Below are 25,780 nucleotides of genomic sequence, written 5' to 3' on the forward strand. Positions count from 1 at the left end.
ATTTAAATTTTTTGTTAGAAAGGTTTTTTCTTCACTTAGAAAGAAAAATTTACACATTTATATGAAACGGTAATCAGTTTCACTTAGACTTTTGTCATTTATCATTTTTCTTTATATTTCTCTAAAATGCTCTCTTGATACCTTCTGGTTCTAAAAATCCCCGGATTACACAACAGTAATAAAAGAAGTAGGCTAATAAATGATACATTAATTTGAATAATGAATAATAATACAATTATTAAAAAAATATGTTGCTAAATGAACAATGAGAAACAAACTGTAAACAAAGACTTTTTAAAACACCACAATATAATTTGAAGGAGAACCACAAACTGCTACGGTAATCATATTCTAACCATACTATATGAAGTAAAAGCATCATTATAAACTAAACTTATAATGTATGTCGTTTTCGCAAAGGAGAAGTTAAAAGTGAATCAAAATCAACCTACAAGTAGTAGAAAGACAAACGTACATTTGAATGAACCATTTCCCCTAAGGTAACTTTCATTGCATTAAGAGTTGTATCATACTATTTTATAAAAAAACAGAGTTTATATTACAATCGGTCTGAACGGCACCGAAATAAGTCGCAAAACAATGTTTTTAACCTCAGTTCCTGGTTTCTACGTCATTTCCTTGTAACCAATGGGAAGAGTTATGGGCAGAGCGACACATGAAGGCCGCACTAAAAATAACCCCGCCTGCTAACCAATGAGACGCGTAGGGAGCGGAGCTCAACATTTAGCCCCTCCCCCATATGTAGCACCGCCCTGTACTGCAGCCACTTGATTTTACTTTTTTTTTACAGAAACGAGAGTGAAAGAGGCGTCCATAAAAGTTAAACAGATAAATTAACTAGAAACAGTATACATACTGTACACGTAAGCTACACACAATATCATTCATTTGAATCTTAATTTAGATGTGTTTATGAAATTTTGACGTATTTTGAACATTTTTATTTGTTTATTTGAACAAAATCGAAAGCGAAAGAGTGAGCGCAGTACATCACGTGACTCTCTCCCGGCGTCCATTTTATACACACCTGTTCAAAACAGGTAAAGTTATCTTGAGTATTAAAGTGTTTTATTATAACGTGTAAAGTCGCTTTTAACTCTGATGGGATCTTTTGAGTATCTAATAACATTTTAATCGAGGTAAGTGTCGAGTTCATGATCTTTTATTGGCTTGAAAACTGTTATTGAGGCGTTTATCTTTGTAAGGCCACAGAGTATCTAGAGCTACAGCTACAGTGTTCAGCTATCGTTAGCACAAAACGCAGACTAGGACTAAAACATTGTATTATAGTTTGGGATTTACTGTTAGTCAGTTATGTGTCCAGTTTAAGGCTTTATTGTTATTTTTAGGGTGGCGTCACTACTGTAGTGTCGCAGCGCCTCTGGCGGAACATCAGCGGGATGGTCAACGGAATCTCACGTTGTTGTCTTTAAGTTTAAAAGTTGGTGATTTGTGTCGTTTATCTTAAATAACAAATAGTTGTTGTGCAATAAAATGCAGCAACCGTTGAGGAGACCGGCCTGAGCTATGCTTGTGCAGAATTCTGTCCGAGAAAGAAAACACAGAAAGAAGGAATGTTGTGCCATAAACGTCCCGATGGATTCTCCACAGAATAGATGTTCACATCAGTGGAGCTCTGACAGGAATCTGTCATTAAAACACATCGGCGGTTAATGCTTGCTGTATATATGAATCTCATAACGTTATGCAGTTTGTGTTCATATCTTAGTTTTTCTTCTGTTGTGAGGTGATTTAAATATTCGTGTGTTGAAACTGAAGGAAAATGAAGAGCTCAATGTAAACAGCCGCTTTCTTGCCCACCAGCCCAGGGGTCACGTGACTGAAAACTATAGATAGCCCCTCAATGCAGAAGTTATTTCTTCATTAGTTCTTGATTAATACATGTCTTAACTCATCATTAGTTCATAGTCAAGTAATTATTAATTCGGGAATTAGTACATGATAATTCACGCCCTGTTATTGTAAAGTGTTACCGAAAAAGGATTGCAAAAATTAAGTAAATGAATTTCCCTCACAGAATTTATTTGTTTTTATTCATTCTTATTTTATAACCTTCATATTAATATAATCTTTTGTGCTGATTTACTGGCAATTTCACAAAAAAACATATTAATAATAATACTGTTGTGTTAAAATGTGATTTATCAGATCCATTCAGAGTCAGTGGAGGTGATCAGATTCATTCATGAAGATCAGACCGATGTGACTGAATGATTCATGGATGAGTCACAAACACTCAGAGATGGAGATTATTCTCCAGGATTCGGGTATTCTAATTAAAGATATAAATATTTAGTTTAAATTTACATTACATATGATTATGCCAAATTATATCAAAAGCACAATTAAATCTTAATACTAATATAATTATTAATCTTCTGCATTTTTTTAATAAGGAATGACAAGGAAGGAACGAATAATTTACATAAAAATAATAATTTACTTTGTTACACAGATCAGTTCATCAGAAGAGATCAGACTCACCTGAGGTCAGTTGTGTGTCTATGAAGAGTGATGCATCTATGGATGAACCAATGACATTTAAAGACACATCACCTGATCAGAGGTACAACAGTTCTGTCATTTTATTTGTATTACCAATCGTGAGTTATCAAACATCTGATGTTTAATATTGTGTTTATTGTTACAGATCAGTTCATCAGAAGAGATCAGACTCACCTGAGGTCAGTTGTGTGTCTATGAAGAGTGATGCATCTATGGATGAACCAATGACATTTAAAGACACATCACCTGATCAGAGGTACAACAGTTCTGTCATTTTATTTGTATTAAGAATCGTCACTTATCAAACATCTGATGTTTAATGTTGTGTATATTCTTACAGATCAGTTGATCAGAAGAGATCAGACTCACCTGAGATCAGTTGTGTGTCTATGAAGAGTGATGCGTCTATGACTGAACCTCGGACATTTAAAGACACGTCACCTGATCAGAGGTACAACAGTTCTCTCATTTTCTTTGTATTAAGAATCGTCAGTTATCAAACATCTGATGTTTAATGTTGTGTATATTCTTACAGATCAGTTGATCAGAAGAGATCAGACTCACCTGAGATCAGTTGTGTGTCTATGAAGAGTGATGCGTCTATGATTGACCCAATGACATTTAAAGACACATCACCTGATCAGAGGTACAACAGTTCTGTCATTTTATTTGTATTACCAATCGTGAGTTATCAAACATCTGATGTTTAATGTTGTGTTCAGTAGTGGTTTTAGGCACGGCCGCCCGGGGCGGCATTTTTTCATGTCACATGGGGGGCGGCACCGGCACGAGCAGTAAAAAAAACTCTGGGCCGTGGCTTTCTATTATCTATCATTCATTCATTGTGTGGAGAATTGGCGCCCCTGCATGTTGAGAAGGTGCCGTGTGTGTGACGGGGAGAGGGGATGGGCGCATGCAGGGGATAGCTCACCTCTGGGTGTTCACACCGAACACGAATGAAGTGTGAAGCGCAAGTGGTTTACATGTTAAGTCAATGCAAAGACGAGATGACCTACTTGCGGTGCGATTTGTGCGAATGAGGCGGCTCGAATGGCGCAAATTGAGCGTTCGCGTGATTCGCGCGAGCAGAAAAATCTGAACTTTGGCGAAAATGTGCGCCGCGTTAACCAATCAGTAGCTTGCTCTAGTAGTGCCGTGATTATGACATAGTGAGCGGCAGAAGCCCCTCCCATGACGCAAATTCAATTAGTGGGCTAAAGTCAATCACACACCACCTCGACTTACTGCCAAATAACACACATTTTATTCATAATGTAAGGAATACAGGCCTATAGTTCCTGCACATTGTAGTTTTTCTGAATTGGTGAATTGGTTAAGTCTTTCTGGCCGTGACTCGTTTCGTGACGTGAGTGACAGTGTTGGGGGGGGTTGTAAATCTGTTGATTGTCGAGTGTCAAATCAACAGAGATTTACATTTTACATTTAGTCATTTAGCAGACGCTTTTATCCAAAGCGACTTACAGATGAGGAAACATTGGAAGCAATTATAACAACATAGGCAACGAAAATACATAAGTGCATCAAACTAGTCCATTAAAGCCTAGCACAGTATAAAAGCTAAGAATAGTGAGGTTAGTTTTTTTTTTTTTTTTTTTTTTTTTTTTTTTTTTTTTTTAAAGAAGGAAAGGGAAGAGTATTAGGAAAAACTCAATCAGCAACGTGTTGACGGAAGAGATGCGTTTTTAGGCGTTTTTTAAAGATGGCAACCGAGTCTGCTGATCTTGTAGCAGCTGGTAGATCATTCCACCAATGTGGAACAGATCCAGAGAAGGTACGGGAGAGTGACTTTTTTCCTTTTTGGGATGATACCACTAGTCGTTGTTCCTTTGCAGACCGCAGTGATCTGGCAGGAACATAGATCTGCATTAGCGAGTGGAGATACGATGGTGCAGATCCGGTGTTGGTCTTGTAGGCCAGATGGAGGTCAAAGCCATCAGGTTCACAATAAAACGGCTTTGTGCAATTGAGGAAAATAATTTTCTCTTTCACTTATGTTGTTATAATAAAATATGACGGTTTGTCATAATTTTCTGTGTGTGTTTTATTTTTATTTATACATTTTTCGGGGGGAAGGGTCTTGCCCGGGGTGCAATTCAATGTAGAACCGCCACTGGTTGTGTTTATTGTTACCGATCAGTTCATCAGAAGAGATCAGACTCACCTGAGATCAGTTGTGTCTCTATGTTTGAACCAATGACATTTAAAGACACATCACCTGATCAGAGGTACAACAAGTTATAAACAAAATGTTCACATTTCTAAAGTTTTATTTTCTTCATTTAATAAATTATTTGTCAGTTATCGTTTTATTGTCAAAGCCTTAAAACAGACAATTACTCATCAATTATTTAATAGACAATTAACCTTCAGGCAAATGTCATAATCGAGACAGTCCTATACATGTGTTCAGTTTGTGTGTCCATGTTGTTTTATAATTTTGTTGAGAATTGAGCAGATATCATTTATACTATTTCATTTAAATCAGATTATTAGATTAAATTACATTCATCTATTGATTTAAACTGACAACACAATCTAATGGCAGTTCATAATTATTTTATGATGTGGCTAATAGGTATTAATTTGTATCTCATTTGTTAACCTGATCTGCTCTCACAGGGAATGCTTATTGGTTTAAAATATGTTTGTGTTTTATTAAAATCACAAAAATCTCACTTTGAAAATAGTTATAAAATTGTAAGTAATTACATTCAATTAATAGAACAGTTTTAAAGTCTGTTATAATCTGTTCACAGTTCTTATTGTCTGCTTCCTGAAGTCCTCAACACATTCAGATCAAATCTGAGGAAGAAGTTTGAGTGTTTGTGTGAAGGATCATCACATGAGAGAAACCCAACACTGCTGAATGAGATCTACACAGAGCTCTACATCACAGAGAGTGAAAGTGGAGAGATCAGTAATGAACATGAGGTGAGACGGATTGAGACACAATCCAGGAGAACAGCAACAGAGGACACACCAATCCAATGCAATGACATCTTTAAAGCTTTACCTGCACAAGACAAACCCATCAGAAGTGTGCTGACAAAGGGAGTCGCTGGCATTGGAAAAACAGTCTCTGTGCAGAAGTTCATTCTGGACTGGGCTGAAGGGAAAGAGAATCAGGACGTCCACCTCATATTTCCACTTCCTTTCAGACAGATCAATCTGATGAAGAACCAAACACTCAGTCTTCTGGAGCTTCTTCATCTGTTCTTCCCAGAGACTAAAGAAATGGAAATCTCCAGCGGTGAATATAAAGTGTTGTTCATCTTTGATGGTTTGGATGAGTGTCGTGTGTCTCTGGACTTTCACAGCAGTGTGAGGTTGTGTGATGTCAGTGAATCGGCCTCAGTGGACGTGATGCTGACAAACCTCATCGCGGGGAATCTGCTTCCCTCCGCTCTCATCTGGATCACCTCCAGACCAGCAGCAGCTGATCTCATCCCCTCTGAGTGTGTTGATCGAGTCACAGAGGTACGAGGCTTCACTGACAAACAGAAGGAGGAATACTTCAGCAAGAGAATCAGTGATGAGAGTCTGAACAACAGAATCATCTCACACCTGAAGTCATCCAGGAGCCTCTACATCATGTGTCACATCCCAGTGTTCTGCTGGATTTCAGCCGCTGTTCTAGAGAGAATGTTGAGTGAAGCCGCGAGTGAAGGAGAGATCCCCAAGACTCTCACTCAGATGTACACACACTTCCTGATCATTCAGACAAACATCAAACATCAGAAGGACTATGAGAAGAATGATGAACACATGATCTTCAAACTGGGCAAACTGGCTTTTGAGCAGCTTGTGAAAGGGAATGTGATCTTCTATGATGAGGACCTGAGAGAGTGTGGCATTGATGTAGCAGAAGCATCAGTGTACTCAGGACTGTGCTCTCAGATCTTCAGAGAGGAGTTTGGCTTGTATCAGGGGAAAGTTTACTGCTTTATTCATCTGAGCGTTCAAGAACATCTCGCAGCTCTTTATGCTCACATCTCCATCACAAACAACAAGAGAAATGTGTTCAATAAAGCTAGAAAATCACCTCAAGTAGAGACGTCAATATTTGACCTGCATCAGAGAGCTGTTGACGAGTCTCTAAAGAGTCAGAATGGACATCTGGATCTTTTCCTGCGTTTTCTTCTGGGTCTCTCACTGGAGTCCAATCAGATTCTCTTACAGCATCTACTGAGACACATGAGAAGATGTTCCTACAAGAAAGAGGAAACTATTGAGTACATTAAACAGAAGATCAGAGAGAATCTGTCTCCAGAGAAATCCATCAATCTGATTCACTGTCTGAATGAACTGGATGATGATTCACTGCTGCAGGAGATTCAACATCATGTGAAATCTGAATCAGTCGGACGCTCCAAACTCTCTTCTTCACAGTGGTCAGCTTTAGTTTTTGTGTTGCTGATGTCTGATCAGTATTTGGATGAACTTGATCTGAGTAAATTTATTGGAGATGAAAATACAGCAGATGAAGTTCTTGTGAAACTGCAGCCTGTGATTAAAGAATCCAGAAAACTGAAGTAAGTAAAACTAACAACATTCAGTTCACTGTTACAGTTGTATTCCCTTTAACCATCAGTCACTTTATAAAAACAAGCGATCAAAATCAAATAAAGCTTTCATATCAAACACACAGCGGGTAAATATTTGGCCAGGCGGCTGTACGTTATCCCTTACTTACTTTATTATCTTAAATTGTAAATCATTGTTACATCTGTCCAGTATTTTATATCCTGACCCAGAGAGTATCAAGGGTCTCATTTCTCTGATGTAGATGTAAAACAGCAGGTGTCGTGTCATCAGATATTTTCATCACTTTAGAGAGTTGATGTGTATTATTCACAGGATCTGATGTGTGAATTATAATCTGATCAGTGTAAAGATGTCACATCACAGTTTGATGGTGTTGATGATGTGTTTGTGTTATCAAAGGTTTAGTTTAGTTTGTGTGGAGTTTCTCTAAAACACTGTGATGTTCTTCAACAAGAACTCAAAACTCTTCAGTGTTCTTCATCAGTCTGATGTTCATGAGATTCAACATCAAACATCTGCGTTTAACAACAAACACAACAACAATATTACACTTATAACATTCACATGTGTTTATAATCATTATTGTTTAATTTTCTCTTTGATTTCATGTTTATCAGCAATGTTTGTCATTTATCTCTACAGGATGATTATGTGTAAGATCACATATGAAGGTTGTGTTGCTCTGACTTCAGCTCTGAGATCAAACCCCTCACACCTGAGACGTCTGGATCTGTCTCATAATAATGTAGGAGATTCAGGAGTGAAGCTGATCTCTACTGTACTGGAGAATCCTCACTGTAAACTGGAGACACTGAAGTAAGATCATCTCTCTGATAAACACTGCAGAGTGAAACACATTCAGATTCTACGTCTTAAATATTTCGGTGACAAATTCGCAAAAAATCTTTCCATCTGACGGACCAAAGAACTGTTTAAAATCATTGAACAGACCGAAGATTTTTCTCCTCGTGATAGTTACTGCGTCATCAGAGAGAACGGAGGTCACAGAATACAGGTTGAAGTACAGCTAGTTTACGGCATCCAAGTTGTTTAAATTGTTTAAATACAAGTTTAGTATAGATGTCTAGAACGATGAGTTCTCGTGGAGGTTAAAGCCGTGGCCTGGAAATGTCTAGGACTTTGCCGCGTGGGAGATGTTTTAATCTCTGTATGAGCATTGAGGTTGTGGAATCACACAGGCAAAGGGAAGCAATGAGCACACGAAAGGCCTCCAGCAGGTTACAAGGTTCTTTTCCACTATTTTTATATTGTAAGTAATGGATAATGTACAGCTGCTTGATATTGCAGAGTAAAACCCGACTGGAGCCTGACGTGAAGCGGGGTTAACATTACTATCGGCTGGATGTACATATCCCGGATATTAAACGGCTATCGTTACTTACCTTATAAGCCAATTATTGGACTCGAAATATTGATTTCTAATATAGGTTTGTTTTTGTTAACAAATAAAGATTATGTGTTGAAAATGCGTTTCCTAACGTCTGTAATCCAATGTGACGTTCAAATAAGCCGAACATGCAATTTGGTTGAATCATTTGTAAATATAATCTCATATGTTATTAATAAGTTATTTATATCTGTTTTCATTGGTGCATATTAAACTAAACCCGTCAAGATGACTCGCAGCAGCCGTATGACCCTGTGTTAGTTTATAAAGAGAATTTACACATGTGTAATGTTGTAACTTAAAGCCACGGAAAGAAATGAAGAGATCACTCCAGTTTTGTCTTTCTACATGAATTGCAAGTATTCCAGTCCAGTATATGTTGAATTTCACCAGAAACAAACATCAGCAGTGACACACAGTGAAATGTATATTAGATTAGATTAGATTAAACTTTATTGTCATTACACATATACAAGTACACTGTAACTAAATGTAGTTTAGGTCTAACCAGAAGTGCAATTAGCAAATGCAGGATATACAGTTAGAATAAATACAGAATACAATATTAGGACAATATTATACAGTGGGCATGTTCTATGAAAATGTGACAGTAGGTATGTACTATGAACAATGTATACAGATGGCTATATACTATGAACATTAATGTACAGGTGGATATGAACAGATAATAATTTAGATTAAACAGTAGTGCAAGTGAGTTAAGTGTGCATAAATTATAGACACAAAAGTTGCAGTCCAGAAGATGAGTTAATGCGGTTATTAAAGTTACGGTGCATTATACGAGTTAATGCAGTTATTGAAGTTACAGTGCAATAGATGAGTAGATGCAGTTAATAGAGTTACAGTGCAGTAGATGAGTTGATACAGTTATGAAAGTGGTCCATTAGTGCAAATGAGCATTCAGGATAATATTTCTGGTGTGCAAGTGAGCAGTACAGAGTGCAAATGATGCTGTGTGTGTGTAAACAGTCCAGTAGAGCAGATAACATGAAGTACTGGTGTGTACAGTTCAGTCATGCATGCAGCCCTGTAGTGCAATGTAAACAATGTTATAGCAGCATTGAAGTTAAAGGTATGAGAGGTAGTGGAATCAGTGGGGGGGCAGAGTTCAGTTATGAAACAGCTCTGGGAAAAAAGTTGTTTCTTAGTCTGCTGGTTCTAGTTCAGAGGCACCGGAAGCGCCTACCAGAAGGCAGGAGAGTAAACAGTCTATGAGTGTTAAGGAGCAGGTTGTTGTCTGAGCACCATGTGGCCAGGTGCCGGACCTCCTCCCTGTATGCAGTCTCATCGTTGTTGCTGATGAGACCAATCTCCGTTGTATCGTCTGCAAACTTGATGACGGAGTTAGATCCGTTCACAGGCCTGCAGTTGAGTGTGAAAAGGGAGTAGAGAAAGGGGCTCAGAACGCAGCCCTGTGGTACACCAGTGTTGAGGGTGATGGTGGTGGAGCAGATGTGGCCTGACCTAACAAGCTGAGGCCTGTTCGTCAAGAAATCCATAATCCAGTTGCAGGTAGAGTTGTTAATACCTAGGTTTCCTAAGTTTGATGATTAGCTTGGAAGGGATGACGGTATTGAAAGCAGTGCTGAATTCTACAAACAGCATACGTGCATAAGTGTCCTTATGTCCAGATGTGTGAGCATGGAGTGCAGACACTGCATCATCTGTGCTCCTATTGTTCCGGTAGGCAAATTGGTATGGGTCCAGAATTGTTGACATTTTTGCAGTTTTATTAAAAAAGAAAAACTGAAATATCACATGGTCCTAAGTATTGAGACCCTTTGCTTCGACACTCAGATATTTAACTCAGGTGCTGTTCATTACTTCTGATCATCCTTGAGATGGTTCTACACCTTCATTTGAGTCCAGCTGTGTTTGATTATACTGACCGTCCGGCCAAACTGAGCTATCAGGGAATAAGAACCTTGGTGAAAGAGGTAAAGAAGAACCCAAAGATCACTGTGGCTGAGCTTCAGAGTTGCAGTCCGGAGATGGTAGAAAGTTGTAGAAAGTCAACCATCACTGCAGCTCTTCACTTTATGGCAGAGTGGCCCGACGGAAGCCTCTCCTCAGTGCAAGACACATGGAGTTAACCCTAACCCTAACCTGAATGACTGCATGATGGTGAGAAATAAGATTCTCTGGTCTGATGAGACCAAGATAGAACTTTTTGGCTTTAATTCTAAGCGGTATGTGTGGAGAAAACCAGGCACTGGTCATCACCTGTCAAATACAGTCCCAACAGTGAAGCATGGTGGTGGCAGCATCATGCTGTGGGGGTGTTCTTCAGCTGCAGGGACAGGATGACTGGTTGCAATCGAGGGAAAGATGAATGCGGCCAAGTACAGGGATATCCTGGACGAAAACCTTCTACAGAGTGCTCAAGACCTCAGACTGGGCCGAAGGTTCACCTTCCAACAAGACAATGACCCTAGGCTCACAGCTAAAATAACGAAGGAGTGGCTTCACAACAACACTGTGACTGTTCTTGAATGGCCCAGCCAGGGCCCTGACTTAATCCCAATTGAGCATCCAACCTGATAGAACTGGAGAGGATCTGCAGGGAGCAATGGCAGAGGATTCCCAAATCCAGGTGTGAAAAACCTGTTGCATCTTTCCCAAAAAGACTCATGGCTGTATTAGATCAAAAGGGTGCTTCTACTAAATACTGAGCAAAGGGTCTGAATACTTAGGACCATGTGATATTTCAGTTTTTCTTTTTAAATAAATCTGCAAAAATGTAACAAAACTGTGTTTTTCTGTCAATATGGGGAGCTGTGTGTAAATTAGGGAGGAAAAAAATGAACCTAAATGGTCTTAGCAAATGGCTGCAATATAACAAAGAGTAAAAAATGTAAAGGGGTCTGAATACTTTCCATACTCACTGTAAATGCAGATGTAAAGCAACATTTTTATTTAGAATTTGGGTGAAATTCTGTCGGTAGTTCACAGTAAAAAACTGAAAGTAATTTGATTATGTCTCTAAATTCACAAAGGCTTTGTATATGAAATATGTATTAGAATGTGTATGTTCATCGCTGGTTTGCTCTTAAATTTCATATAAATTGGCATTAAAATGGTCTTAAATTTAATTAGCTTATATCTGTAAACGCCCTGTTTTATAAAACATGCACCAAAAACACTGATGAATGACTTTGTTTAATAATGACATTACTGCTGAACTGAGAGACTGAAATGTGTGTTGTTGTTCTCTACAGGTTGAGTGAGTGTAAGATCACAGATGAAGGTTGTGTTGCTCTGACTTCAGCTCTGAGATCAAACCCCTCACACCTGAGACATCTGGATCTGTCTGTTAATAATGTAGGAGATTCAGGAGTGAAGCTGATCTCTACTGTACTGGAGAATCCTCACTGTAAACTGGAGACACTGAAGTAAGATCATCTCTCTGATAGTCACACATGTACTGATTCTTACATGATCATCTTCTACAGTCGTGTAAAAAATAGATATATATATTTTCAGTTTTCAAATTAGTAAAATTATATTTTTTGTATCATTCTGTGAATTCGTTCATATTGACCAGCTCATCAAAACAAGTTTATATTCATGTTTAAACAACACGATCATCATGTTTTACATGTATTTATGGATCAGTTCAAAAATGAATAAATGACGGAATAATCCTGTTTTTTTCTTTCATGCGTCTTCATTCTCTCAGTCTTTCTCATTGCTGCTGAGTGACTTTATGTCATTCCTGATGTTTGTTTCTGTTGAAGTTCAACAAACACTAGACTGGAATGACATCAATAAATGCAAAAATGAAGAATAAATGCAAAACTGAAGTTATTTCTCTCTGTGGCGTTAATTCAAATGTTCATTTAGTTGTTGACAGTGTTACAGATTTGTCTTGCTGTTTATGAAACGTTCATTTATGTTTTCCAAAGCGCTTTGATTATTTTATTTCATCACATAGATGTTTTTCTAGAAATCTGAGGATGAGAATAAAAATGACGTCACTTCAGACAAAATGATGATTGTCATTCACTGTAACGTGTTTATTTAATAATGACATTCCTGCTGAACTGAGAGACTGAAGTGTGTGTTGTTGTTCTCTACAGGTTGAGGATGTGTGAGATCACAGATGAAGGTTGTGTTGCTCTGACTTCAGCTCTGAGATCAAACCCCTCACACCTGAGACATCTGAATCTGTCTGGTAATAATGTAGGAGATTCAGGAAAGAAGCTTCTCTGTGAGCTGAGAGATGATCCACATTATAAACTAGAGAAAGTGAAGTGAGTAGAGCTCATTTAAATAAATGTTTCAACAGATCAACAACTATAAAAACTCAAATAAATGGAAATAAATCTGATGCTGTTATAAGATCAGTGTTTCTGTTTTAAGACATTTCTCATTATTATTTCAATATGATGTTTAATTAAAAAAAGTTCGGGAGGAGCCGTAGCATATAATCAGCCGGCTGGTCTACAATCAGCAATCACAGCACATACACAATCAGCCATAGCGAGCTCGCTCATAAATAGGGAAACCATTTTACCTGCTCAATCTCCTAGGGTTAAGCATCGACGCTATGTCTGAGACCCCCGTCATCGACGACAATCTTTCAGCTCCGCCGAGCGCTCATCAGTCCAGCTCAGGATCTGATTCATCAAGCGATTCCCCGGCTTCATCACAGGGCTGCCAGCTCCGCCGTTCTACACCTCGGAAGGCTAAAGCAGTGGCGGGCCGCCCACGAAACATTAGCTCACCAGCACCTGGAGCTCCGGTGCTTTACCACCCATTCCCCGCCCCCTGGCTCTTGGCCCACGGCGCCTCCGTCAACCACTAGCGTGAGGCTGCCTCAGCTAGCGATGCAGGAGCGGGTTCTTGGCCACTTCCCAGCCATCTTGGTAGCCGCTGCTAGCGCAAGCATGACTCACTAGCCGCTCAGGCGGCCGCCATTCCCCCCCTTTTCTCTCTTCCGCAGACTCGATCGAGCTTCTCATTGGCCACGGCAACAGCAATGCCAGTGCCAGTTAACGCACCAGCCTTGGAACCGCCTCCAGTTTCGGGAAACATAAGATCTCAGATCTTGACAGGTGCGGACACAGACCTTTATTTTCTCCTCTCACAATTATAACCCCCATCAACCGAGCGACAGATCACTTACGGTGATCTATCACTCACATTTAAAAATCAGTCACCCAACCACACCCGCACACTGTCTTTCCCCGAATGTACCGTTGCTTTTTCCTGTTACACCGATGTGACCTGCACTGCGTTCCCTCATAGGAGACATGAGCTGGGCGATTACCTCGCCATAGTGGCACAGCTCGCTCTCTCCTACGGGGGCGCGCATTTCTACACGTACCATAAACTTTTCTCCGCCAAATGTGCCATTTGTGTGGCTCAGTGGAACCAGTGCCCCTGCTGGGGCGCACCTGACACTGAGCTGCATAACATGGTTTTCCTAGGCGTTCGCAATATTTCCTGCTCGGTATGTCGCTCAGTAGCGCATTCCCCAATCGACTGTCCCCTAGTCACTCCCTCTCTTCCCCCACGCCCAGCTTCGCCTTCCAAATCCACTTCCTCTGTTCTGCGCCTGCCAAACCGCCCAGCCAACCAAACTCACGGGCAACCCAGCAATTTGGAGGCATGCAGGAACTTCAATACAGGAAGATGTACCAGGCAGCGTTGTCGCTTTCTCCACGTGTGCCTGTTCTGCAGCGGTGCACACGCTTGAATTGTATGCCCGATGTCTCAAGTGCAGAATAAAAATCTTAAAAATTACCTCTCGACTCCCGTGAACGTTTCTTGTTTGTCTTTTGAGTTGTCTTTGCACCCCGACATTCAGTTCACGGACTATCTTCTGACCAGTCTCTCGAACAGCTTCGACCCCGGCGTTATCAGTCTTCCATCACGCAGCTTAATTTGCCCCAACCTTCAGTCTGTGCTCGCCGAACCAGAGTCAGTCAATCTCCTCATTAAAAAGGAGATTGACGCAAAATTCTTTATCGGCACCTTCGACGCTCCCCCATTTTCCGTATTTCGCATCAGCCCCATCGGCGTAGCGACGCGTAAATTCTCTGGTAAAAAGCGCCTGATTTTCGATCTCTCGTCACCACACGGCTCGGCCTTTCCAAGCATCAACAGCCTCATTCCAATCGAGGGATTTTACCCTCACTATCATAACATCAATCAAGCCATTACTTTAATAAAACATGCAGGTCGTGGAGCTTGGCTAGCCAAAGTCAACATTACATCCGCGTTTAAAGTCATGCCCATCCACCCAGACTTCTGGCACCTTTTCGGCACGCACGCACGCTTTAGAGGACACGTTATCCATAACCAGCCCCTGCCTTGACGAGCTGAGCTTATGGATAAAATTCCTCAAACAATGGAATGGCTTGTCATTTTTCTACAGTGACATGTCATCCTCCCCCGTCGATATTCACCTGTTCACTGACGCCGCCCATTCCGTCCACTTGGCCCCCCCAGCTCTTAGAGATTCCGCAGGCTTTAGCATCTTTAGCACTTTTTGAGCTGTATCCATTGGTCGTCGCAGCATCCCTATGGGGGAAAGAGTGGTCGGCTTCCAGTATAATCGTACATTGTGATAACGAGGCAACCGTTCATTGCATTAACAAAGCTGCACCCATTCCCCCGCTTTAATGCCGTTCCTCAGATGCCTCATCTGGATCTCAGCCTGTGACCAGTTCATTCTAACTGCCAAACACATTTCGCTTTCCAGAAATTCAGGCTGCTGGCGCCTGAAGCAAACCCCTTGCCAACACCGATACCTCCCTATTCGGAGCTGATATTCCGGTAAACCACCCACTAAAAACCCTCCTCGATGCATCTCGAAACTCCATCATCCAAGCCGTCTCCCTTAGGACCCTCCAATCTTATCTCACTGCCCGGAAAAGCTTCAAGTCGTTTCACCACGCGTTCAACATTCCCTTTCCCACTTTTTCTGTCCTCTCCATCACCTCCTACATCTCCTTCCTAAACTCGTCAAAAAACCTCCAAGCTAGCTCAATTTAAGGTTACATGAGTGGAGTTCAGTTCTTCCACAAGCTCAAATTCAACTCTCCATCCGCAGCCATAGCCAGCTCCCAAACATCTATGCTCATCAAGGGCACTCAAAGAACCCAGCCCGCTCGCCCAGACGCCAGGCAACCTATAACCCTGGTTATACTGACCAGATGCATTTCCACCCTCCGTAAAGGATATCACTCCAAGCACGTTGATCGCACGCTCGACACCATGTTTATCCTAGCCTTTTTCGGCTTTCTAAGATGTTCGGAAATGTCCATCACTTCCATCTTCAACCCCCTAATCCATCCAACGTTATCGGACCTATCAGTACTTCGATTCCGAGACGATTTCATTCTCAATTAAACAAAGCAAGACGGACCAAACCAGGTGTGGACATTTCATCCAGTCACCGATTCAGCCTTATCAGACCCTTCTAGCCTACCTTCACTTCAGGAAATCCCAGATCAAAACCACATCAGACCCTCTCTTCGTGGACGAATCTAACCACCCAGCCACACGCTTCTGGTTCCAAAAACACCTCAAAGCCGTATTGCTCCTGTCCGGCAGACCACTTTTCCGGCCACTCCTTCCGCATAGGCGCAGCAACTACAGCCGCCCAAAAGTCTCTGGCTCTGCCACAGCAGACTCTTCAGCAGAAGCCAACATCGCAGCAGCGACCTCCTCAGCAGAGGCCAGTGCTTCTATCCCAAGCATAGAAGCCAGCATTGCAACAGCCTGAGCCGGGGACAGCTCTTCCATTCAAGCATGGAAGCAAGCGCCGCCACAAGAAGCACCCAAACCTCCATCGAAGCCAGCGTCGCAGCAGCGATCGCCTTCTCAGAGGCCAGCGCTTCCAACTAAGGCGTCGAAGCGCGCATCGCAGCAGCGATCGCCTCCGCAGAGGCCAACGCTTCCAACTAAGGCGTCGAAGCCAGCGTCGAAGCCAGCGTCGAAGCCAGCGTCGCAGCAGTGATCGCCTCCGCAGAGGCCAGCGCTTCCAACTAAGGCGTCGAAGCCAGCATCGCAGCAGAGATCGCCTCCGCAGAGGCCAGCGCTTCCAACTAAGGCGTCGAAGCCAGCATCGCAGCAGCGATCGCCTCCGCAGAGGCCAGCGCTTCCAACTAAGGCGTCGAAGCCAGCATCGCAGCAGCGATCGCCTCCGCAGAGGCCAGCGCTTCCAACTAAGGCGTCGAAGCCAGCATCGCAGCAGCGATCGCCTCCGCAGAGGCCAGCGCTTCCAACTAAGGCGTCGAAGCCAGCGTCGCAGCAGTGATCGCCTCCGCAGAGGCCAGTGCTTCCAACTTTCGCCTTCTGCCATCTACGACTTTCTACGGATCAAGCACCACAGCAGCTTTCTCCCCAGCTGGAACCTCCATCAGGTGCTCTACTTCAGCTGGATCCCTCCTTCAGTAGCCTCCTCCCAGTATCAGTCTTAATCCCAAGGACACCCACGAAGATGTGTTGATTTTAGATAGTTTCCGAATTCCTATATTTACAACCTCTACGGGCACTAAGCCTACTTCCAGCCGCTAATGGGTTCCAACTTCTCATCACTCCAGCAGTCATCCTCACTCCATATCAGTCTCAACCATCCTTGGAGGAACCCCTGCCCCATTCTTGCCTCATCACAAAACCACACCTCCTAAGGAGCCATCATCCTCTTGTCCTTACCCGAACGCAGTCCACGCCTCCATACTGTTCAGCACCGCGTTTGGGGGGTATGCGTACTCCGGCGACTGTCCCACTTCTTTCTTTATGGGGGTGTGCTCTGGGCTCAAACAGGTTCCGAGCTCGGCGCACTCACCCTGACCAAGGTGCAGTGTTTCGGGTTCGGATAGATCTGGTGAGCTCGGAGCCCGCTTCCCGGACATCACGCCAAATACGCATAACCTTCATAACCAAGCTCTATCTTCATTATCCCTATCAACATCACTGTTATCTGCGCAGGTGAACTTGTGAAATTATGTTTAATTAACAAAGTTCGGGAGGAGCCGTAGCATATAACCAGCCGGCTGGTCCACAATCAACAATCACCGCACATACACAATTAGCCATAGCGAGCTCGCTCATAAATAGGGAAACCATTTTACCTGCTCAATCTCCTAAGATTAAGCATCCCTCCTCCACCCCGGCTCCTCTCCCAAACTCATTTTCTTGCAAGAACCCCGGGGGGTGTGCTCTGGGCTCAAACCGGTTCCGAGCTCGGCGCACTCACCCTGACCAAGGTGTAGTGTTTCGGGTTCGGATAGATCTGGCGAGCTTGGAGCCCGTTTCCCGGACAGCACGCCAAATACGCATAACCTTCATAACCAAGCTCTATCTTCATTATCCCTATCAACATCACTGTTATCTGCGCAGGTGAACTCATGAAATAATTTTCTTGTTAAAATCTTTCCACTCATTTCTACCCCTCTGCCTAGCAATACTGTGTGTTCAGACCGAGCACGAATGAAGCGTTAAGTGCGAGTGATTTACATGTTAAGTCAATGCAAAGAGGCGATAGACGCGCTTGCGGAGCGAATTGAGCGTTATTCTCGTGAGTTAAAAAATCTGAACTTTGGCGAAAATTCGCAACGCGATAACCAATCAGGAGCCTGCTCTAGTAGTGACGTGCTTATGACATAGCGAGCAGAGGCAGAAATCTGAAACAACAATGAAGGACTGCGCCTCCGAAGGACCCAGACACGGTGCCGAAAGAGTCTATGTGTCTATCTTAAGCCTTCAATAGCACATAATGGGCAGCTATATTCTCAACAAAATCCATGTCCGCCATTTCGCAATTAGACGGGAGCCGCCTGGCAGAAGCCACTCCCATGACGCGAATTTCCCGAATTTCACGTGCGAATTGCGCGAATTTCACGCGCAAAATCCAAATGTTCAAGCATCCAACTACTCGCGAATAGCGCGTTTGATGTGAACACACAGATAGAGTGACGATTCTGCCAATCCATGATCTCTACCTGCTGCCTGACCGCTTCACCAGCGGATGGTGCAAGTCAGTTCTGACGAAGATCAAAGCAAGAAATACAGATACTTTTTATATGTTTGCCACACAGTCCACTCATCTGCTCCATTAATTGAATTTAGTTGTTCTCATAGATAGCTTCTTATGCATCATCAGAAATTGTACTTACAGACACAGGCCTATTATGCTCAGACTTTGAGTGCCCTCCTGCTCTGGCTTGAAGAATTTTACGTTATTTTTTACTTCAGCACATCATGTTCACATAAATAGTATGCATCATCAGCATTTACATGACATTTATTGTGTTTAAAGGGGTCAAATAACGGAGATCTCAACTAGCAGCTTAGACTAGACCCGATACGTCAAGCACGATACCTCATGGCGTTATGGATCTAACAGCTGTAAAATGTTTTTTTTAAGTGCAAAGATACAAACTTTTGTTGCATGCTGTGTGTGTTTCCCAATAACGTGCCACACACTACACGCCAAACTGCTCGAGTCACTCACGGTATTAACCTAATTATGTCTAGTTTGGTGTAACAAATATTTCTTGTTACCTAACCATTCAATTGATTTAATTTGTGTCTTTTGGATAGATTCGCTAAAAGCACATTCATTTTAAATTACCAGGGACCCGATACCATATCGGACACGACATGTGCCAAGAAATATTTTGTCAACGTTTTAGACCCGAAAATGTGGCATGGTGGAACAAAAACTTATAATCTTGTTAGATTTGCTAAGTGCCTGTAGCCTATCTATCCCTTTAGCGTCCACGAACTACCATCACAGCCGGTGTACCGTGCTAAAAAAATTTATGTTGATTAATCTTCAGACAAAATTAGTATAGCCTACACCTATTTAATAAAGTGTAGGCTACAGAAATGCAGAAGAGCCCTGAATATGAACGCAAAAAGCACAAAATAGCACAATAAGAATTTTAGGACGTCCAGACGTATTTCTCAATACCAGAACTAACATCAAAGGCAAATCAATGACGTGAGTAGGGTAGGTGTCTTGATGCAGTATTTCTGTTTTTTTTATTCATTTGTTCATATAGCCTTTATACATATTGGCTTTATTTTGTTTGCGTTCTGAGAAATTTCAGATGAAAAGTAGGCATAATTATTTCCATCGATATTTCTCTTTTAACTGGTTATTCGTTTGTTTAAGTTTAAGCATTTATGTCCTTAATTTACAAAATATTTTACAATTACAGTTCTAAGAAAATACTTACAGTGCCCTCCACAATTATTGGCACCCCTGTTTAAGATGTGGTCACGGACTTCTTAAAATTCTCCTTTTTTTATGCAAAAAAGAAAAAAAAAGTACATTACTTTGGTGGTAAAAAAATCACACATTTAGAAAAAAGAAAACTTGAAATCATGTGTCACACAATTATTGGCACCCCTAACAATTCCGCTGAAAATTTTAATTGATTTGTTTATATATTTTTCTGTAGTTGGTCAGGATATCTAGGAACTTTTAATTAGTAATTCATGACTTCCTGTTTCCCTGGGGTATAAATATGACGTGACACAGAGGCCTAATTCTCTTACCCATTTGTCAACATGGCAAAGACAAGAGAACACACCTTTCAAGTAAGGCAGATGTGTGTCGACAAGAAAATAGCCACTTGCCTTAACTTTCCCGTATCTACAGTCAGAGGAATCATTAAGAAGTTTCAAACAACTGGAACAGTGACAAACAAAGCTGGAAGAGGTCCCAAGTTTATCTTGCCACAACGCACAGTGAGGAGGATGGTAAGGGAAGTAAAAAAAAAAGTCTTAAGCTTACTGTCACAGAATTGCATCAAAGAGTGGCATCTTGGGGTCACAAAGTCTCCAAAACAACCTAGAAGCTGTTTGGGAGACATGCATGGAAAAAGCCTTTTCTCACTAACACTCACAAACGTAAACATCTGGAGTTTGCTAAGCGGCACTGGGACTTCAACTGGGATTGTGTGCTTTGGTCAGATGAGACTAAGATTGAGCTTTTTGGCAACAAACACTCTAAGTGGGTCTGGTGTAAAACAAAAGATGAGTATGCCCAAAAGCACCTCATGCCCACTGTGAAGTATGGTGGAGGATATGTGATGCTGTGGGCCTGTTTCTCTTCCAAAGGCCCTGGGAACCTTGTTAGGGTGTATGGCATTATGAACCCTTTGAACTACCCAGGACATTTTAATTAAAAATGGCCTCTGCCAGAAAGCTGAAGATGGGTCGTCATTGGGTCTTTCAGCAGGATAATGAACCAAAACATGTGGCAAAATCTAAACAAAAATGGTTCAGCAGTCACAAACTCAAGGTCCTCCCATGGCCATCTCAGTCCCCAGACATTTTTAGAAGTCCACGACCACATATTAAACAGGGGTGCCAATAATTGTGGAGGGCACTGTATTTTAATGTTATTTATATTGTAGATTATTTTAAATTCTGATAAAAATCGTTCATGGCTTGTTTTGCACTACTATTTAATTTACTACTATTCGCTGTTTACAGTGCAGGCCCGAGCCTCTTGGGGGCCCTAAGCAGAATTTGATTTGGGGGCCCCCCTCCTATCACGCGGAGTCACCATTTGCTTGAAGATTGACACAAATGTCATGCTATAATGTTACATTACAAATTAATACAGTGAGGTTATGTATTAATACAAAATAAATAATAAAAAATCGATACTTAAATAAAATACTTTACTCTTAAACTTCTGAATTCAAACTGTCACAAAACATGAAATAAATGATTTGCAAATGTGCAAACATTAATATAATCAAAAATAGAATGTTACAAAAAAATTATACTTAAATAATGAAAGGAAGGTGCTTAAGGTTGTTTATTAAGATTAATATGGATATCGCCATTAATTGTGCAATTGTTGAAAAAGAAAACCAACATGTTTGCACTCCTCTTTGCTGTAAGAGGAGTCTCCGGTTCTAAAATGCTCCTTTTTGGCGCTGTGCCAGAGGCAAGGATATTGCTCCATCATCTTCGCTCATTGTAGTTCGGCCGCCAATATGAATGCAGGGAAGATTCACGTTTATGCCCCGTTACTGACATAATTTCTGTCGCCTCCAGGTCGGCATCAGGCAGTTTTTGTACCGTCGTGCTACGCAGGCAGTGGTTGGTGTAAATGGTCTCCGTGCCAGCTGCTTTACAGATTCGTGGCAACATAGAGGCAAGGAAGTTCATCCCCATGGACTTTTTAGTATACCTAACATTAGAGGAACAATTTTTTTTAACCTTGTTGCATTGTTACTGTTGTCAATGGACAGCAAATATTTGTATTACAGTGTAGGCTACAGTATATATGGCTGGCAATTGACAACAGGGTATCATAATATGCATCAAATAAAACATATAAACTATCTTAAGTTAAATTAAATTACCATTCACCCTTTGTGTTATTTGTCCGCTTTGGGTGGAGATAAAAGGCCGGTGGATTGGGCGGCAGTAAGGACAGGTATTTTTCCAGTGAAGCGACAGGACACCGCAGATTCTGCTGGCTGCGCAAACATAAATCATCGTAGACTTTCTTTCGCTGGCTTTGTGTTTTTTTGTGCATTCGTTGAAAGACAGTGTTGCATACTTCTGCCCGTTTTCGTCATGGCAGACAATATATGATTCAGGCTTCAGTTGACGGTTACCTTCTTTAGCTCTGCGTCCCACATGCAGCTGCACGTCAAACCAGACTTTATTGACGAGACCCTCTGGTGTATTTGGATTTAGTGCCGGAGAGTGGGTGATTTTTTTTTTAAAGTCTGCCACCGTTAACGCCGGATGGTGGGATGATTTGTCACGTCCTTCTCTGCGAAGTTTTTTCACTACTCCAACGAAAACATTGTTGCTTGTTATAAATTCAGGATCTTTTATCAGACACCAGGATCGGCGGATCATTGATGTACCGGTTAATCCCTGCACATAGTCCAACATAGCTGCTAAAACTGTAAGGTTCGCCCTTTCCGTTTTTCACAGTGGCATAAAACTGACGGAGAGCTTGGTTTAGGTCCGTTTTGGTTATTGTTTTAAAGTCAATAAACATAGCTTTTTCGGCACACCAGGACAACCTTTCCCTGTCCTGTCCATCTCCTCCCACCATTCATCCATGCCTAGCCCACCAAATAAATCAAAATTCACAACAAAATCTGACATTTTTACAATTATTTCGCTGTATGTAGCAAGAGTGGCACAGTGATTCTAGGTTAGCCTATGTAATGCCGTCAGCCGTTATATATCAGGGTATTTTATAAAGGCTCAGAACTCTGCTCAACCAATCAGAATCAAGGACCAGAACTGACCGTTTTTAAATCGCTTTATTGCTCCCTGAACTCTTTATAAGTTGCTTTGGATAAAAATGCTAAATGCTGCTAAATGACTCAATGTAAATGTATCATATGCACGTAAAAAGTAATGAATGAGTATATTAAGCCAAATACAAACATAAACTCGTACTATAGATAGGCAGTACTAGGAGATCGGGTAGGATATGTAAATTATTAAATTTATATTTTAAATGTATTACTAGTCCTCTGATTCCTGGCCACCTGGAATTGTCCCTGTGCTCCATGTCCGTTTCAGGGCTGATAGTGGTGAGCTAAGCTGCCAGTACAAGGGTCGATAATTTTTTCTTGATGATGCATAAGAAACTATCTATGAGAACAACTAAATTCAATTAATGGAGCAGATGAGTGGACTGTGTGGCAAACATGTAAAAAGTGCTGGTGAAGCGGTCAGGCAGGAGGTAGAGATCATGGATTAGCAGAATCGGCGCTCTATTGCTTCTCCTGGGATTCCCGGATGTGAAATTTTGAATTACAAATCGAATTGGAACCCCTGAATTTGTGGAAGAAATGTTTTAACCGAAATAATATGAACTGAAATGTTTCTGTTGAATATTAAAGGTTGTATTTTAAAATAAGTTGAATTTTTATAATGAAATGCAAAAGGTGAATTTTGATTATTGAATTTATGAAAGGTGAAACTGTTTCAATTTGAAATATTCACATCTTTATGGTACAACCATGTTGAATTGCAGACTCTAAACATACAAGCACTGGTAATGCAACAGGTTTATTTGCGATTAGTAATTCAACATGCTTTTTGCTTCAAAGACTAATGTCATTCAAATACTTCCATAAAGATCAAACTGAGTTTATTATTGTTGACATGTGTAGTGATGATACATTAATTCTGTGTTTGTGTTTCTCTTTTAGGATTAGGCCTCACTGGTGATGTCAGTAAGGTGTGTTTACAGGTGTCTGAACCAGGCAGGGGGGGTTCGGGTGGTTTGAACGAACCCCCCCTCACTGCCAAAGGTCCAGAATTTAAGTAGTTTTTTTTTCATGTGATTATTATCATCATTGTTTTAATCAATGCTTGTGACAAATTTCTGGGTTGCTGTTTCAAATTAATATGATTATTGTTGCTGGACGCGTGTGCGTGTGCGTGCACGCACAGAGAGAGAAGCATCGCCTCTGAATGATGGGGAGGGGTTATATATTTTTTTATTAAAAGGATTTATCCACTCAATAGTCTTCAATATAATAGCCATATAAACGTAGCGTAATTATAATAATAAAACATAGCAAAGAGGCATTTACAGATAGTCAAGAAATGATGATGAGAAGAATTATTATTCATATTTCAGTAAAGTTCATTAAATCTATTCTGTTGTTAGTGTGGTCTTTAAATTTATGAACTGTGTATGTGTAATGGAGGCCAGTTAGTGAAGAGCTGTGCAGTGTGTAAACCTCACTCCCTGACCAACAGACTGCGGTCTTTAGCCTCCACGTTAGAGCGCTAAAGAATTGATTGTGTATGTATAGTAAACTCTATGTGCATTTGTATGGATTGTACACTTTTATATCATCAGATTATTTCATATTCAATTTTCAAAATGTAAATATACGTGGGAGAATTTATGGTTAGAATATAAATACATGAAACAGTAAATAATGTAGAATTGTGTTGAATGTATAATGAAGCGTTTGAGATATAACATGAGAGATGGAGAACAGAGAGACCGAGAGATGCTCAAGTAGAGGAGTCCAGAGGAGAAGAAGATCACAGCCAACAGAGAACCCAAAGATAAACTCATTCTTCATGTCTGTCTGTCTCTATATTGTCAGACTGTGATCATTAAATGTGTTTTTCTTGAGGATCCGTCTCTACTTTTGTGGGAATTAAGATCAATATATAGATCGATATAAAAATGGATGATTCATTTTGTTTAAATCAGATGTATTTTCCTACATGACATGATTGTGAACAAAAGCTTGAAGCTGAGAGTTGTACAGTTGCTAGATGTTGCCAGAGATCGGAATGTGGTCCGTGAGTGGGGGTGGATGTTCGGCTTGTGTGTGTGTAACAAGAAGCATCTTCTTTTTAGGGAAGGAATGTGTACACGGAGTGATTTTTATTATGGTTTAAACGTGCTTTCAAATTTAAAATGCTTTATGATTTCATAATTGACCATTAACTGTGCATAATATGTTAAAAATATAACAAGTGTGTGAGTTAACCAAAGGATTTATTTGGAGTGAACTTTCTGTACCAAAATAATATGTGTGTGTGTAAAGATCAGATTACGCAGAGCTCATCGAAATTTGGTGAGGTATGGGGTCTCCACAAATAGTCGGGACAAGCAGCATGAGCTGAGGAACAAAGGAGAGGCAGCGGATTGGACATGTTCCCAGGATTTCACATCCGCAAAAGGACATTAGCTTCTCGAGCTAAAAAGGGACACCAAAAAGGATTATACAAACCATGTAAAATTGTTCTTCGCCGTGAGTCCTTTGTAAGATATCAGTTCTCTTTAAAGACTGAGTCTGAGGCAACTCACCCAGCAGCTGTTGTATTTTTTGAATCTTCTGATCAATAAACTTCAAGATTTTACTTTGACTGGCCTCTCTCCAATTCTGAACGCGTAGAACATTGAAGAATTGTTCAACACTTTATGTCTAAAACAGTGAAGAAATATTCTGACACATTAGATTTTCAGTTTAGGGCCCAAAAACATTTCACTTCACTTTGGTTTTGACTTTAATGGTCCAAATGTGATTTGACTGTTGTACAGGATTTGCTTTGTTCTGCTGTGAAACTGAAGTTTGTGGAGTTTCAGAGACAGCTGGCAGATGATGTGTTTGGCTTTAAGAGCTTCATGTTGAAGTGTGTTTGTAAAGCTTGAATGAAGGTGTGTGGATGTGTTCATGTTCATATATCTGTGCTCTTGTTTCTACACACTTCAGCGTGCAGGGATTCTCAAAAGATGTTTTTCTCATA

The 25,780-nt window shown here is 41.0% G+C and overlaps 2 protein-coding genes and 1 long non-coding RNA gene across 3 annotated transcripts in view; 2 read left to right on the forward strand and 1 right to left on the reverse strand.

The window, feature by feature from the left end:
- The window catches only part of LOC306908488 (NACHT, LRR and PYD domains-containing protein 3-like), a 316,456-nt gene that overhangs the window by 58,778 nt on the left and 231,898 nt on the right, over positions 1 to 25,780 (reverse strand). The gene's annotated exons all lie outside the window — the stretch shown is intronic.
- On the forward strand, positions 1,036 to 2,608 carry LOC306908506. The gene is made up of 3 exons (XR_013788017.1): positions 1,036 to 1,160; positions 2,191 to 2,309; positions 2,498 to 2,608. It is a non-coding gene; the product is annotated as an uncharacterized lncRNA (long non-coding RNA).
- On the forward strand, positions 2,894 to 25,399 carry LOC306908499 (protein NLRC3-like). Its single transcript, XM_079481424.1, has 7 exons — positions 2,894 to 2,998; positions 3,083 to 3,193; positions 5,325 to 7,100; positions 7,756 to 7,929; positions 11,761 to 11,934; positions 12,622 to 12,795; positions 23,713 to 25,399. Exons 1-7 carry the CDS (start codon positions 2,937 to 2,939, stop codon positions 23,729 to 23,731), a joined length of 2,490 nt encoding a protein of 829 aa, XP_079337550.1. The 5' UTR covers positions 2,894 to 2,936; the 3' UTR covers positions 23,732 to 25,399.

The sequence above is a fragment of the Barbatula barbatula genome (genome assembly GCF_947034865.1).
Source record: "Barbatula barbatula genome assembly, chromosome: 19".
Classification (NCBI taxonomy): Eukaryota; Metazoa; Chordata; class Actinopteri; order Cypriniformes; family Nemacheilidae; genus Barbatula; species Barbatula barbatula.